At 35.4% G+C, this 17,856-nt stretch overlaps 1 protein-coding gene across 1 annotated transcript; it reads right to left on the reverse strand.

The window, feature by feature from the left end:
- Positions 1-369: 369 nt before the first annotated feature.
- On the reverse strand, positions 370-4,330 carry LOC128893688 (terpene synthase-like). The gene is made up of 8 exons (XM_054154839.1): positions 4,197-4,330; positions 3,371-3,466; positions 2,552-2,706; positions 2,326-2,470; positions 2,135-2,255; positions 1,801-1,940; positions 1,299-1,401; positions 370-942 (listed from the first exon to the last, which is right to left on the reverse strand). The coding sequence occupies exons 1-8, from the start codon at positions 4,251-4,253 to the stop codon at positions 746-748; spliced, it is 1,014 nt and encodes a 337-aa protein (XP_054010814.1). The 5' UTR covers positions 4,254-4,330; the 3' UTR covers positions 370-745.
- Positions 4,331-17,856: the final 13,526 nt, after the last annotated feature.

Consider the following 17,856-nt stretch of genomic DNA (forward strand, 5'->3'; position numbering starts at 1 on the left):
AAAGTTTTGTTTTCAGAATACTATTAAAAATTTATATAACCCGTGTTATACTTCTGATTACAGTAATTGATTATGGAACCGCTAGACAGTATTAAAAACTCTTATGATTAATTGTACAGTAATTTACCAGCTATAGGATGATAAAATAATTAAAGTATACTTACGGGTAAAATATACGTACCGATTGAATTCAACTGTCGTCCAAGCGTAGATGTCAATACAATCGCGTTAGCCATTCAACTTCAAAATGAGTATAAAACATTAAATAACATGGATTTTTGTATTATAAAACGATTTATGTACTTAAACTAAAAGTTGGATAAGGAGTAATTAAATTTGATACTTTACATTTGCACAATATAGCATGACTTATTGTTAACGATTATTTATATTTTTGCTAGTATCTCTGAAACCATAAGGAATATCGAAAAACTGTTGAATAAAGAATTTAATGGTTTGTCGGTGGTATACAATGTTAAAAACTACTAAGTTTTGTATTTAAAATTTTTTCAATGTCTGCAGTGTCGCTGGCGCCAAACACAAATGTTTCTGGACATATATGCACACACACAGATTCATACCCTTAATATTACTGGGACTGCTATATGTATAAGATTCGATAGTTTCTAATGGAGTTGCAAAAATAACTGCTGCCACAAATGTTAAAAATTTCCTCTAAGAGATTTTCATCAGGATGATAGTCAACGCATCAACATGTAACTTTCCTGCATTTGTACGGAGCGTTTCACTGCTTCCAATCCAGTAGATCATCCATACATTTCACTAACAGAGGATTACCTCCTAAACGCTGAATCTCTTTTCTTATTTGTTTATCCATTTCTTCAAGGGTAGCTCTTGTGTAATCGAAGGATCCAAACTGTTCTAGTAGTTCAATGCAGTATCGCTTCATGCATAAATCCTTCGTCCGTCGCCTCAAAATGTCTTTGTTTATCACAATTAAGGAATAACAAGCTATTTACTTGAAAACAAAATTACTTTAAATAAAATCAAATTATATCAATACCAGATAAAAAGGGGAGGGCTACTACATTCACTTAAGCTTTATATGTATACTCCATAGATACAAAATAACAAAATGTAAATCTACTCTAACGTGAGGTCAAGAAGAATGACAATGGAAACATGATCCTATCAATAAAAAAGTAACTATTAATTTATTGTTACTGTTACTCGAGTCCTTTAAACTTCAAATTTTTTCTTGATTTCTCATCAACCCCTCCCCTTTTCTTGTAAATACATACTATAATCTCTACTGATTTAAACCTGAAGAAGGATACGTATTATCTGCTGATCTTCTGGATGATTTCGTATAGCATGTATGACAGGGAAAGTAAAAGTCCCTGATGATATGTCGTCGGCAAAATTTGAATCCGTTGTGAACTATAAAAGTCATTATTACGTGATACAACACTAATATATGCTAATATAATGAAATTCACTTATTAATTAAAATGATTTTCACGTTATTACAAACTAAATGTGTAAAGTTTGGAAAGGTATCCATTTTAAACCTATATTAACTATGAAGAAATCAAGCTTGAATAGATTAACTGAGTATTTATATTATTTACATAAATTTAGATTGTATTTACTATGCCAGTTATAAAAATTTGTTAAATAAAATTTAATTAAAGCTAGACATTTTTTTGTTTATAACAGTATGTTCCACTACAAGCAAAACTACTTACTTAAAATTATGGTGTTAGTTTATGTTAACAAACATACCTTTCCGAATTATTTGTATAGGTTCAATAAATATATGTATTCAATTAGACTTACCTCTTTGTGATATAGATTGAAGTAATCATTACGAATTTGATAGTAAATGTTTATGGTTGTTAATAAGTGTGCAAAGTCTTCTTTACAATTAGAGAACAGCTGCAAGAGGCTAACAAACATCTTGACAAATAGTGAAATCTCTGTAACACGTCAATTCGTTATTCATAATTCTTATGTTTAATGAGTTTTCCAAAAGGGACTTTAGAGTTGTGTTATTTAATAGCAATAATAGTAATTACGTGCACTTCTATTTAAAGTTAACAGAAAAAAAAAACTTCGAACGTCCCGTTTGAAGGAACTATTTATATGCAGAATTTGGTTATTGCTCACTTACTTCCATCAGCCATCTTCCGATACTCTGTTTCAGATGGGCAAATATAATTATTTCTCCAGTAGATTTCAATACCCTGGCCTCTGTACGATGTGTTCATCACATCGAGAAATACACGCAATGCCTAATTGTAATAATAATAAGATGAATACCATTGCATAAACGGAAAGAATAGTGCTCATAATATTGTTCACCTCTGGATGGTTCAAAGCATTAATTTTTTCGTAAACTATATTAATAGCATAAAGGCCACAAATGATCGTAGCGCCCATCTCATAGAGATGATGAGCAGCGGGGACCGTGGATCTTAAAGTTGAGGAATCTTGAATGTCATCGATCCTGTAAGCATTGAGATAATTTAATAGAAGTGAAGTTAGACAACAGCGAACTCTAGAAATTAATGACATCTAGCAAACTTACATGAGCGAAACATTATAAAGTATCTGTACCAGATCTTGGATTTCGTCAAATTTATTCTGTGGTACTTTGAGCCAGTAATTAAAAGCATTATTGAACTCCAATCTGCCATCTTTTGAACAAGCTTGATAAACATAATTGATGGGTGCCAGCAACGCCTACGAAAGGACTTTCAGATCAAACTTTTACGAGCTTCTTCGTATACGAATAGTGTAGTATCGCGTCCCCATACCCAGAAATAAGGAGTAAAACAAAAACACGAATCGTAAGGTGCGGGATTGGTCGTGCAGGAAAAACGATCGACTGTGGATTCGAATCACCGTGCCTTATTTTTCGCAGAAACTCCTACAATAGATTATTCAAAATCGTTTTGTTGCGTTGAAGGTTGGCATCGAGGGTTTTCCAAAAAGGGCTCCAGGAATTTGTTTTTCAATAAAACTCAGAAGAGTTAGTGTGGTCGTGGTAGGCATTTAAATAAAATCATCCTCATTTATGTAATATTCTTCATATTTTTCAAGTTTATCAACAAAATGCTGACAAGTAACTCATGGAAAGAGTTATTAATTAAAAGTATCTATACAATATATAATTGTGCTATCGAGGTAATAAAGTTATGTGGTACTAATACCAAAGGGGTTGTATCGACAGTTCACTCAATATATCACAATTCCAGTCATATGTACTTTTGTTTAAAGTTAGAAAATAATATTAAATATATTCCATACCACTTATGTTTTATTAGAAAACAAGATCCTAGTTTCGATGCCGCATCGAGTTAGTTAACGTGAGACTAATCTTTTGTTTTCTAGATAATTCACTAACCTGGTCCTCCTTCTTATCGCCATCATGCGAATAAACGTGTCGCGGCGCAATCGAACTTACTGATCTCACAGTAGTTACTGCTTTATAAAACATGACCTGTAAGTGATACACATAAATTACAATTTCAATATTTGGTTGCTACTGATAATATCTCCGTATAAAGTGAGAAAGAAATATAGGACCCATATATGGCAAATGACAAATACTAACAATAAACGAGTTTACTATAGAATACAGATATATGTTCTAGTGTTCCTAGTTAAAAGTGAACTGCATCGTAGATGTGTATATACTTCTGAGTAATCCATGCCATTGACAAAATTACACCTACATTTATTTACATTATTGTGACAAAAGATTAATGACAATAGAAACGAATTTCATGAGAAACGTTTGTTAGATGTTTACGTATGAAATATTAAAAATATTACAAGATAAACAATACATTTTCAAAACCATCGTATGGCGAAACGCATTTCAATCGAACGCTCTATTTTTTATCGCGATAAAACAAAATTTATTTAATAAAATTTGTGAGTAATCCAAAATGTTCTTTTAGATTATGCTTTTTTAATAAAATATGTGTGTTAGCGTAGCCGCGATAGACATTTAAACGACGTAATTTGTGTTTTATCAAAAAGCAACATTCTAACGCTCCTTTTGTAGAATCCTTTTATCAAAATATTTCAGCCAAAAACATACATAAAAATAAATTAGCTAGGCTTTTTATGCTACCGTTTTCTTGTCAGGTGTCTTATCAATTACAGTATCGTTTAATATCCTCCACATTAAATTAATATATGTAATTGTTTATCAAATTTCTTACCTTTGGTAAATGTTGTTGCATTATAGCAAGTTCTCGTGTAATAGCCGCAATCCTCATGGCTGTTCTATCTGGTTACTGGCGTCGTTCGTTCCGAAATGTCAGTTTCTCGAGAAACGATCGAATAAATACCTGATACATTAATTACTTATCGAATTCATTTGCGTGCCATTTGTATAATTTTTGTCATCTGCGTTGTTGTATAGTGCATTAATGTATGACTTTATGAATATATATATAAATGTAATTTAAAAGAATGGAATTGTAATATAAGAATAAATGTAATATATAAGAACCGCTATTAAAAAAACGGAAATATTTTATTTTCTACAGCTGAAACACATGTAAGAGACATCCGTAGAAGTGTTCAGAGAAATATTTAAAGTTTGTTTAGAAACGCTTTATTGCAAAGTTATTGCCAAACAAAGTTAGATGACGGCGGATTTTACTTTATTGAACAATCAAAGATCGAACGTGTTTATCGCCTCCGAAAAGGTTGCGTTGTATTTAATATGCTGTATTTAATAATTTAACCAAATTCGCCAAGAGCTGGTGAGTAATAAGGCAATTTAAACAGAAATTATTTTATAGTTTTCACTGCACATTGTCATACTTTGAAGCAATTATATCTAGAGCTGGTAAGTATTCATATAAATTAACTAGAAATTATTTCATACTTTTTAGTGCAGTTTTAATGTTTTTCGAAGTCGGTTACATTTTTCTTTCTAAAAATTATTTTATTGTAATTTAAAAGTGATTCATGAATTAATTTTTTTTCATTTTATCGCCATCTAACTGTTTTTCTATCCAAGAGAGCAAACCTCTTCCCGGTCGGCGGCAGCGCGGTCACGATTATAACGCCATATAGAGAATCGATGGCTAAGTCGCGGGGGTCACACGCGGGGTCGTTCGCGGATTGTACCGTCGTTGGATCCCTGCCCCCGCCTTGTGGTGATCCACGAAGAGGTAGACGGAGAAGGAATCAGCCCTGTGGGAGAGCCGATATACGAGCCGCGACCACCGCCGTCTCGATCTGCGCAAAAGTCGTTAACGAGTCCCCTCGTTATCTATCGTCGTGGATTCCTTCTATGTGTTCGTTAGTATGCGCCATCGTGAACGGAGGTAGACAGAGGTTACGTAGCATTATCCATGAGAAACGAGATAAAATGGAATTTGGGACCCGCGTCTGAAGAAAAATTTAATTGAAACGTTACGATTATTCATGCCAAAAACTTAAGCATTTAACTGCGATCCAGAAATATAGACTACTTTTTTAAGAAAGTCTGAACATTCGATATCAATTGGTATTCGATTCTTTGTTCTATCATAATTTTCTTAAAAGTTTTGATCTTTTAATCGTATATGTTTCAATTAATATTTGTAATAATAATCTACTTAAGTAAGTTATTTTTAAAATGTTTCGTTCTAAACTTGGTTCGAAAGATTTGAAGAGAATACATGAATTTTTTCAAATTTTTAGAAAGATATGTACACAATGAAAAGTCTTTGTTTATGTTTTGAGGCAACGGGAAAAACGTTTACGGAGTAAGGGTTAACTTCGAGATTATTTTAGGTATATTTTAAGGTACATTTGGTAATTTTTTCAATTAATTTCACAGAGAAATTAGAGCACAATATTTTTCAAATAATCGTCTAATAACTGTAAATGCATAGGTACACTCGAAACCGTGATTTACGTAACTACGACCATGATATCTTGAGACCCGATGAAACGAACTGGGTATAAATTTATAAATAAGTAGAAAATACGTTTCTTTTTCGGTTGAATCGCGGCTAGCCTAGTAACGTTTAATATGTGGCCCCATTTTGGTAGTTATTAGAAGACAAGCATTTCTATGATTCTGTGTTATGACCGCCGTTTAATTAGATATAAATTTACATTTCACGATCGTTATATGTTATTATATTCTATTCTTGTATTTTAGATGAACACAATGACAGAACTGATGGTCGATGTTCCCAAATGTACATTCTATGCATTAGTTTTAAATAATAAATATGTAGTATAAACATTATACATTGTAAAATTTCATTAAAATTCATACACAATCTTATAGCTAGTACAACATTTCTTAAAGAAATCGAAGTTATAGATTTTGATATGTCGACTGTTAGTTGTTTAGAAAAAATATTAATTGAAATATATTTTACGGAAAGTTATTATTCAAACTCTAAACTAACTCCATCATCATCAAAATTGTCGTTATCTTGGCTGTAGCATCCCCTTAGTTAGAAGATAATTAACGAGAGTAATGAGCTCTCAATTGAGAGCTGATTGTATACAACTGAAGATGTACAATTAACATAAAATCAATTATTAGAAACCTACAATATAAAAAAAGAAATATATATGTCGAACTGAGTAATCTCCTCCTTTTCAAAGTTGGTTAAAAATGCGTTTCAAACTATGCTAATAACCCAAGAACGAAAATAAACCCCTGTAAAAACACCACTTTCTAAAAAAATAGAATGTGTATCGGAGAACTACGTACCCATTTCTTTAGGACGATACAACACAAATATCCTGAAATGCCGCTTTGGAAGTATGCTTTCTTTTAAGTGGCAGTCTATTATAGGTCATGTGTATAAAATGCCGTTGATTTGCTTTATTATGAGTGATAGATTATGACAGCAAACTTCTATATAAGGGTTTTGTTTTGCCTTATACCTCATAAATGTGTGATAAGAAAATTATGAAATTTATCATGGTGACTTTTATATATAGGGCGTTGACGATACTTAATCTTTAAAAAAGTTTAACGAAGATTTTGAGAGATATTGACGTAAAGTGCACCATATTTAGTTTTGTAGCGTTGAATGACATTAAAGTGTACCTGTACTAAATTCTTCGACGGGAAAGAACAGATTCAAATGCGTAAAAAAGATATATATGTCGAATTGAGTAAACTCCTCCGTTTCGAAGTCGGTTAAAAATGAACTCTTATCCGCGTTTCTTATAATCTTAAAACTTTAAGTTACAAATTTCAACTGCTACCTATCGGCACGTCTTCTTACTGTGAGATATCTGGAAGTTGACATTGAGTATTCTGTAACAACGTGGCCAGCATTTTTTTATTCGTTTATTGTAGCATCAAAATTTTAGATAAAAACAAAAAGTAAAAGTAATTTTCTTATTACTCAATATATCTAGTAATAAACGCCAGCAAATAGATCTTCCCTTAATCTCTTCAAGAACGATTTTTCTTCACGCTTTTCTTATATCTCTACCTGTACATCGGAAATATTAGGTCTACCGGAAAGTTCTGTCCGATCCGGTTACAACAAGTTTCAACAAGTATGGGTATATTCATTAAAAACGATATACAAATTGCGATCACGCTGGCAAGATGTCATAAATAATGATAAAAACCATATTATTCGATCAAATTTATTCAAAGCGTGAAAAATTTATTATTTTGTTTCATTCTAGAAATGGACAGAACTTTCCGGTAGACCTAATACCATTATCAGTGCAGCCAAACCATAACATCTTTACTCCTCTTGTTGAGGAATTCTCTAGTGAATAAGTTATTATTAAATTTTTGTTGTTTTTATTATAGACAGTAATTATGATTATAAAAAACTAAACGTCCACATATGTGGCCAAGGGCGTGAAGAGGTTAAACCAATTGTTTAAAAATAAAAAAATTGTTAAAGCTACGATTTTCAGTGTCCAAGGTGGCTTTGCTCCTTAACCAGTCGGCTGTGGCATCCTCTTTTCAGACCGCGCACCTATGTGTGTCGTGAGAATCAAGCTACAAGTATAGTCGTCAAGCACAGACCAATATTGGATCGCAAAGACGGCTATAGAAATCAATTTTTATTAGTTTCTTACGAAATATCTAACGTGTTAAGCTAAAAATTAACGATTTAAATTAAAAATTGCATTTGTAGGCAGGAATTTTATTTCTGTATACTCATTATACACGGCCCAGAATATTGGGATTCTTCCCATTTTCCTTCGTTGGGCCCAGAATCCCAAACGAGACCCTCAGTATCAATTTCAAGAACCGCATGGTGCTTACTGCATCAATGGGACCGAACCGAGTTTTCTCTTTGAAAATTAGCAAACTTTGAAGCGTTATAGCTTAAAAACTAATAAAAATCGAGTAAATACATTCAAGCTTAATGAACTCGTCTTGAAAAGTACTACCGTATGGTATAAAAAAAAATATATAGTTCCATTTGAAAAACGAAATTTGACCATCATATCTCGTTAAATAATAAAGTTAACAAAAATTCCTTCATAAAATTCCTTAAAAATTCGACAAAATCGCTGAAACATGAGCCCCATTTTACCATGCAATTTCCATATTTGAAGTGTTCCATTCGGCCGATAGTTTACGAGTTAGAGCTCTGTATTACTTAGAGCTTTTTCACACGACGATACGCGTATCGCAATACGCGTATGCGATACGTATCTGCTATTAAGATACTTATGCGATACTGTATCCAACTAATTTCGTAGCTCGGTGTTGATCATTTGTTTTTCAGTTAAACATATCTTCTCGTTTGAAAAACACGCGTTCTTAGTTAGTGAAAACCTTTCTGAAATAATGGATGAGATTGAAGCTTTATCCATTTGGTTTCTACATAAAAAAGCTACTAAAAGGAGAAAAGTTAAGAGAAAATATTGGGTTCATCCTATTAATAATATAAGAGAAGAAACGGGAGCTTTTCATATTTAATTCGAAGAACTTTGTAACGATCCATGTAAATTCTTCAATTATTATGTCTACAATTTTTTTATGAGGAAGGTGAACGAATTCGACGATACTGCGCAGCGTCGTGTGAATACTCGCATCTATTTCAATGTTTCGTCGGCCGCCCCGACGCAGAAAAAGTTGCCGGCGGCCGACCAACCGCGGATACCGAAAATCAGTATCGCGATACTGTATCTCGCGAGTATCGTCGTCTGAACGCTTCCATAACATTATGTGTACAATCGGTATCCTGCATACGCGTATCGTCGTGTGAAAGAGCTCTATGTCTCTCAGATATCCACCCCTCCGCTGCCAGCCCATTCTTCTTATTTCTTTTGCCCGTAGGTTCGCCCGAGTAACCCCGACGACCAGCGGAATATGATCCTCACCGATTGATACGCTTCTGTCGAGTGTTTTTTTTTTTTCTTCGGACCTCTTTCTCTTTCACTATCTGTCCTTTTCTACGTTCGACGCTCGGCACGTGTCAAGTGTAAACACATACAAACACTCCAGTACAATGTTTTGGGTCTCCGATTTTGCATGCCTCCTTCAGTCGTTACTGTATCTTCTAATGTTTTGCCAACAAACTTCGAGTGTAGAGAAGGACAGCGAATGAAGAAGAGGACGGAACGACATGCGAAAATGGCGACCAACACCGGGATTATTTCGATGAGACATGTAGTAAATATGATGCAAATTACGTCGCGTTTGGTCTCATTTCAATCAGAAAAATGTCAGAAATATGATGGTAACAGTTTTACAACAAAAATGGTAATAATAAAAAAAGTTTGATCGTTGCATTAGCATTGTCTCATCGAGATATCCGATCCCAGATCATGTTACCGTCCATTTATCGTAGAGAAACTTGTGCATTTAAGGAGACTGTTGAATTATATTGTATTAGGTCGCCCCAAAAATTCATGCCACTTATACTTCTGCTACTCAAATTAAGGGGCGAGGGTCAAGTAAAATTCAAAATTTTAACCTTTTTTTTTTGTTTAGAAAATTAGTTTACCGTCTGGAGAATGTGCTCCGACCATTTCAGCTAAAACTTCGAAGTCTAAGTGTACCTACAAAGTCATTAAAGTAATGCGCTCCGAACGGTACACGAAGGACTATTTTTAGATCCGGAAACTTTAAACGCATTTTTCTCAAAACACAAAATTTCGCGTGCCGTGCAATGAAGCTTACAAATTTCTCAGCCGAATGCCATGAAACTTGGAACAAAATATTCCTTAAACTGTTCTCCTTTGCATCAACCTAAAGGTTTTTATAAAAATTGAAATAAACAATGTTTTTAATCATTTTTTCTTTTATAACAAGATTTTTTTAACGTGACGTGAAATTTTAAATTAAAAAGTTGTTTTTTTTAATCTAGGTTGATGCAAAGCGGATTACTATATTTTAACGAAAAATTGGTGGATTTTTTATTTGAAATAATTAGAGTAATCTGTGCGTTGCACGGCGGATTTTCGAGAAATCAACTTCAAACAGCTGCTGCTGTTCATTCATTTATGAATATTTTTACATAAAACAAAATTATATAGATTATCTAGATGCTACAAAATAACGAGTAATTAGTTGTAAATAAATATGTATTATGCACTCTTCAAAAATAATTCGCGAAAAAGCGGTTGTTTACTTGACCCTCCCCCCTTAATATGTGAAACATACTTTTAAATAGCCAATGGTAACTAAACTTTACGCATGACGAGTTTTTACTCGTCACGACACGAAATACTGCCTTTTCTCCATGACGAGTACACTCGTCGATCACAGCTGACTTGTTAAATGACAACACGCGTTCTAAGCTAAAGATAGCTACAATCGAAGGCGACAAAAAGATGATCGATGTCAACTTATTACGCAACTTTGTGTATTTCATCCGTAAGATAACTTCGCGTGGGTTGCTAAGGCGCGCAATGTCCGACCGAGGAGAGCAATGAAAAAAGGGAGGAAAGGTAGGAGAGAAAGGAAGGAATCGCGCTGGCTGACGGGGTGGGGAAGAAGGTAAGAGAAAGACGCCAGTTGGACACGACGTTGGAGAACCGCGGGAAGGTCGTCCCCCTTCAGCCTTCGAAGACACACAGGTACTTTCTCCCATAGTTTTTCGGTGTCGTCTTCAGCATGCTCCCCCTGCACCGAAGCGGCACACTACAACCGCCTCCGCTCTACACAGACCGTCAGGACCTTCCTGTGCTTGTACCCAGGATTGTTTATGCCCCCTCGGACAGCGGTAACGTCGCGATTCAAGACGAGTCTGCTCCTTGTTTAGGTGGGTCAATGGTCCGCGCGCCTGGAGAAACTACTAGCCTTGGAAAAATTACAAGACGTCGTAAGGAAAGGGAAGGGGCCAGGGGGAAATTTATCGTTGACTCGCGGATACCGTTATCGACGATCCGATTTCGCGATTCTGGAAGTCGAGAACAGGGAGGAAGCGATCGACTGTTTCCCAGGAGTCGGATGTTCCACTGGCTTCTCGTGTTGTCTCGTGACACGGCACTCTTGCGTGTGTGAAGTACAGGAGACGCGGAGGAATTGTAAATTGCTGACAACGCGTCGCCCGAAGACCCCTCTACAGTCTGCGCTGACTTGTTACCGAACCTTCTCATCGATTTAAGCCAAGTACTTAAAAAACTGAACGAGTCCTGCTGAATTCAACTGACGCTACAGTCTCTGTAGGCTGACCGTCCGAACGTTGAACTTGGTTTTGCAAATCCGTTGCCCTGAAGTTGCTTCTGGGATGGGTATTGAAGATATAGCGGCAATGGGTGAAGTTGAAATACAGGGTGTCGCGTAACTGGTGGTACGAGCGAGTAGAGGGTGGTTCTGCGTGAAAAATTGAATCGAAAATGTAGAATAAAATCTTTTTCATATGACGCTTTATTTTTGAAAAAAATATTATACTAACTATAATTTGCGCCCCCTATCATATGGAGGAGGGCTCCTCATTCGTTTGTAATTATCCTGCCGAACGCGCAAACGTAATAGTGATTTTCTTCTCTTTGTTTTTGAGTATGTAATTATGCATTATTCTTTATTAATGAAAAAGTTTTATGGCTTTTGTGGTACATATAATTAGATTTTGTTAACACGTTCACTGCCAGACTAATACTCTTGAAAATTTCTACTGGGATTGAATTTTGTTTATAGAATATTGGAAACTGTGTAATGAAACATTTATTGTGGTGTTTAGTTTTGTAACTTCATTACAGTTCAAGTACCTTATTTAAATTCATTTTCTGTGACACTTAACATTCAGAATTAATTTTCGTAGTTTTTCAGTGAAAATCACTGTCACCCATATATGGGTGACGTGGCGATCAACCTGTTAATGGTTTTTTATTCAGAAATATAGCACTATCCTTATACAATTTGACTTTGTTGGGATTTCGAAACCACTGTGCGCCGTTTACCGCCACCTCATCAATAGCGGCCAGGGGCACGTGCACCCACCGCTACGTCTCTGCGACGAATTCATATTTATTATTAAATCTCAGTTTGCAGGTTCCAGAAGAATATATTCTTGTGAAACGTGACCCTGTAACCCGTCATCGCCCTTTATAACTATTAAAAATTAATTTTATGATTCCCCGCTAAATGACGCAATTATGCATAAAAAAGTCTAGCGAGTTCAAGAAAGTTAATCGAGTAAAGCTGAACGGATAAAATACCATAGTGTGCGAGCCATGGCAGTAGTATAACGCGTGGCGGTGTGCAACGTTTCTTGGCAATAACAGAGAAAAGGATCCTAACGTAGAAGAAATCTACGGTCGCTTGACTGAATCATAGAACGGTACGTTTGTGTGCGTTTTGACCAAAGGAGGGTTTTAAGTTTCCGTTACGCCACTGTGTAATTTCGCTGATTTACGATCCACTCGAGACTATCGCCCGTGCGTTCGATCATCCAGCGGAGAACAAAAGGATCTGCGACCGGTCGCCGACTGTTGGACAGGAGGAAAATAGCGGAGAGTCCGCCGGCGGTTGCGTGAAATCGCGTATATATAGGTTTATCGTACGCGAACGAGGAGCTCGGACGTACCGAATGGAGAAGACTAGATGGGATCTCGTCGATGGTGACTCGCGGATGCACGTAATACGGGTTTCATCGTGTTTGACGGATGACTAATGCTGAAACCGCCGCAACCAGCAACGGCTCAGCCGAGCCTACGGAGTCGTTAACAACGTTGCTTGGCCTTGGTCAGGAATAGTTAACGGACTGAACGTTTTTTTAGATTCCGTATCTACTTCCTGCTATCCACATTGTGACTCCTGCGCGCGGTTTGTCACTGTCTGGAATGTTTATCCAGCCGCCGGCGCAGATTCATAATTGTCCTGGGCTCTGTTTCATGTCGCATACGTAATTCCAGACCTTCGCGGCTTTCTTTTCCAAATGATTTCGCGGGAGTTCGCTGCAGTTTGCCTTGCTAAATACGCTACACAACTAGATAATCGCAACAAAACTCTAACGTTCTCGTTTCCATCGACTACTTTGGTATAAATAATGCCTTTGCAAATATTTATTTAAAAATTCATGGAATATGGATATTTAATTTTATTCAACTTACATTTTTTATGTATCTCAGCATTTATGTAAAGTAATTGTGCATATATTTTCTTTACTACTTCCACATTATTATTATTTTACCTGCGTATTTGTATAACGCTGTGTATGTTCTTAGCGTCTCTGAATTCACGTATGAAGTTGCAGGATCACAAGGTATATTGGCAAGTTTCTCTACTTTCTTCGCCATCTTATCAATCACTCCACTTTTAACAGTGTCAATATAGAATGATATCGAAATGTGTTCTACGTTTATTATTACGAATCATAGTGTGGTAATCGTTAATAATTACAATATTAATCACTGAGCTATATAAGTTGGCTAAATCCATAATATCCGTTTAGAAACTGTTAATCGTTAATAATTCTATCTCATCACAGAGAGTCGCGAAAATATCCCATAAAATAACCTTTTTATCGAATACTTGTTGTCAGATTTTGTTTCAGATTTGGTAGATATATACCAAATTAATTTTAGGTTATATAATATTTTACCTTTATCGCCTTTCAATTTATTTTCGAAAACAGTTGACTCATTAGAAGATCTGTTAGGTTTATTGTACAAATATATTAAATACATAAATATATTGAACAATATACAAATAATTTTTATTTAGATTTTTTTAATAAAATAACAAGACTAGGATCCATTATGCAACAAGGATGACTATTCAATCGACGTTTTCCTCATTATCACTTTGAAACCGATTTACCTCGACATTGCACCACTTCCCTTCCTACACCTCTTTCATTCAAGGGACTTTGGTATTTTAGTAAGAACAAATTTCTCGTTTCCAAAATTCATTTTTTACCACTTCTAGATCTCCAAATTAAATTCTGATTTGCACCTAACTATTCAGAATCGCTTAAATTTTAATTTTTAAAAAAGCGACTCTTTCTTCATTTTTTTGATCTTCCAATTTGGTTCCAACTTGAACTTCGAAGTCCCTTAAACAAACATAAGAAAAGTAACGAGTCCGTCTAATACGTGCATTTAGTTTGCGTAATTTCTCGCGTTAGGTATATTGTTTTTTATCGACACCTATACCGTTGAAATCGTCATCTGCACGGATGATAGGTATATCTTCAAGCTCGGTATGATTCTGAATCTCGACAGTGCGATATTAAATTACCTTATGTATTCTCTCTTCAGATGTTATAGCCAAAAAATTGTACGTTACACATCCTTATCAAACAAATAATTTATATCTAGAACTACAGCATCGAAGGTACCTAGCCCTGATGATGCGGACTGCAACGTTTGCGAAACATCGGCAACAAGCTGAAATCAGACGCGGCAACCATCCGAAAGCCGTGATTATGTCGAGAAATAATACCCGCGAAAGTTTAAAATCTAAAACTAGAAACACATTCTCTGTCCATAAAAATCCGAATAACCTCGTCGTATCCGCAACAGACACAGATCGAAATTCAGTAGGTAACACGCGAGGTCGCAAATGAAATCATAAGGCGAGAGGTTAGATTGTGCGGGAGGTAATCGAGATAAAAGGGAAAGCAGTAAAGGATCATGCGACCAGAGCTATCGTGGGGATTTATCGTTCATCGACGAAGCCAAGAGTTCTCTGCGAACAGAACCATACGCAATATCCATGTGCACTACTGGATACCGGTACCCCTTTAACGGAGACCACGTCGCGCTATTTCGCAACGAGCGTGTCAACGTTTATCGATTTAACGTATATAACAGCGTTTGAAATGTTCACGTCGCGAACAGTTCAAAGCAGCTCTCCGCTCCTAGCGAGATCCGCGAGGTTCGCTCCGCGTTAAGTAATATTACTTACTCGCCAATTACTTACATTAAGTAATCGTAAGAGATTCCATGTGCACCGGACTTCTGATCGTGCCGACGCAGAGACAAGCGGTAATTATGCGTTTACGAGGACGCACGTATCTACCACTTTCGCCTCTCTAATTACGACGGAAGATAATCTTTAGCCGGCACGATTACAATCTAACAGGACGAACAGGAAATTCACAGACGCTCGACTCATCGATTGTTAATCACTCGTACGCGCGACGGGTCGCGCAGTTATCCCTGCATCGCGACGGATAATCATAAACTTACTGTTTACGTCTATGTTCGTCGAACTAAACGTACTAGGTTGTCCCTAGAGTCTCGTTCGTTTTATTAGTAAGTAATACATACACAATATTTTATATTTTATTTTATGTTATTGAGTTCTATACGATCCATTTTATTCTACTATCTTCCTGTATCTCTCTGGAAAAACACCATAATGCTGTATTTCGAAAATTGTTGTAGTTTGCTAACAAAATATCATTTTAAGTGCGTTTTGATGTCGTTTGTTAAACTAAATCTTTTACAGTGAAGAGAATTTTTTTCATGGAAAGAATAAATACTAATCACATGGGATGATATCTGGAGAGGGCGTGAAATGAGGTAGAACATCCCCGTTACATGTTCACAATTTATTTCTAACGATTAATGAAACGTGCAGCCTGGCGTTATCCTGATGGAAAGCAACGCCACGCTTCTTCTACATTACCAAGTAGTTTAAGGAAATAGGTTTAGGACTACATTTTTTTAGTGATGTGTATGAATTTTTTTTCAAGAATGGAATATATATAATTTATTGATACTCTGAGAACTTTTTATACATACATTCAAATAAATATTGTATTTGTTTTAAAGTATTTCCTCAGAAAATATGGAAGATATCAGCTGCCACCCATCGGAGGTCACTGTCAGACTTAACTACTATAAATGAACTTAGGACACTTTCAATATAAACGGCCCAATTATTATGAAGCGTGTTATTCACCAATTATTATACTTCAAGAATTGCTTTCCATTTGCTTAGCAGGAGTGCTGGTTCATCGGAACTGTCCATGCTTTGGCTAGCTTGGTCGATATAGTATTAATATAAAAATAAACGACAGAAACGCACCGAATCGGCAGTTCGATCATTAATTTATATAACGCGGTGCACGAAGACGTGAGCGATGTCGCGAAATGTTTCACCGACTGGCAACATTCGCGTTATCTGCCTACGCATCTAAGTCGCGTAACAATGTAAAAAAAAAAGGATCGACAAGATATAGATACGATAAAGAAACTTGGCGAACGAAATCACATTTCACCCTGATTCATACGCGACATTCTCCGCGGCGGTACACGCTATCGGATAGAGTCGATAGCGAGCGCAACGGTACTATATCATGATTTTAATACTTTTCCATATCGCAAAGCAACTGAAAACACATAAACCCTGGCCGAACGATCGATAAATTATATTCTTCGGATCGCGAGCGTGTCGTTAGCGCGAAACGAGACGTTTTGTATTCCTGAAGCGTTATAACGACGTTTGGAAGTTAAAATCGCGGTTACAGGTTGTTACGCGGCACTGTCAAGTATTTGGCCCCAAAACTAGGGCTGGAACTAACCGAATAATTGGAATATCCGGATATCCGGATAAATAACGCCGCAAAGTATTTGCACAAAAATCCGAATATACGAATATGGGTTCAATTTACAGTCAATTCACGAAAGTCGCGTATGAGAATAAAGGTTGGTCAACTTAGTGTTACATGGATTACAATAACAATTTTTAAAAATGTAAGTGCACGTAATTAAAGCATAATTCATATACAGTCAAATCTGTTTTTGTGCGGTCTTGTTTTATGCGATTTTGTCGAGTGCGATTTTTGTTAAGCGGTATACGGTCAGTCTCATAAATATTCGTACCCTCTATGTCGATTGAAACAATTTGTTTAAATTCAATGGTAGGTTTGATGTTTCCAAGTGTATGTTTGTATAAATATGTTGATGTATATATAAATGTATACATGTATAAGCTTATTCATATACATATTTATAATGAAAAATTCATTTGGTAATATCAAAACAACTCTTTCATTTAGTCAAACTTGTACAATAGATATAGAGGGCACGAATATTTATGGGAGTGATTGTATAAAGATAATATGACATGGCAAATTTGAATTTAACAAACGCGAGAAAATAACTGCGATCAATTATTTAAGTTCATATTTTTATAGACGTTAGTTTCGATGAAATGGATTTTTTAATGTGAAAAAAAATATTTAAAATGAAGACATGTAAATACACAAATAACCAAGTATATCAAGAATTAATATTACTTATATTAACAAGATAATATAAATGAACAAGTGTAAAATGTAAATTACAACATTAATATAACTAAAAATTCAAAAAAACATAGTGAAGTATTCATGATAAATAGGTGGAATAATGATAATAATAATTCGGAATGAACTTATTCCGCTTAAAAATAATATTTTTCCAATAACATTTTTTAGTCAAAATTCTCTTGTTTACTTTATGAAAAAATCGTACTCCATTGAATACATA

Source organism: Hylaeus anthracinus, unplaced genomic scaffold (genome assembly GCF_026225885.1).
Source record: "Hylaeus anthracinus isolate JK02 unplaced genomic scaffold, UHH_iyHylAnth1.0_haploid 3, whole genome shotgun sequence".
Taxonomy (NCBI): domain Eukaryota; kingdom Metazoa; phylum Arthropoda; class Insecta; order Hymenoptera; family Colletidae; genus Hylaeus; species Hylaeus anthracinus.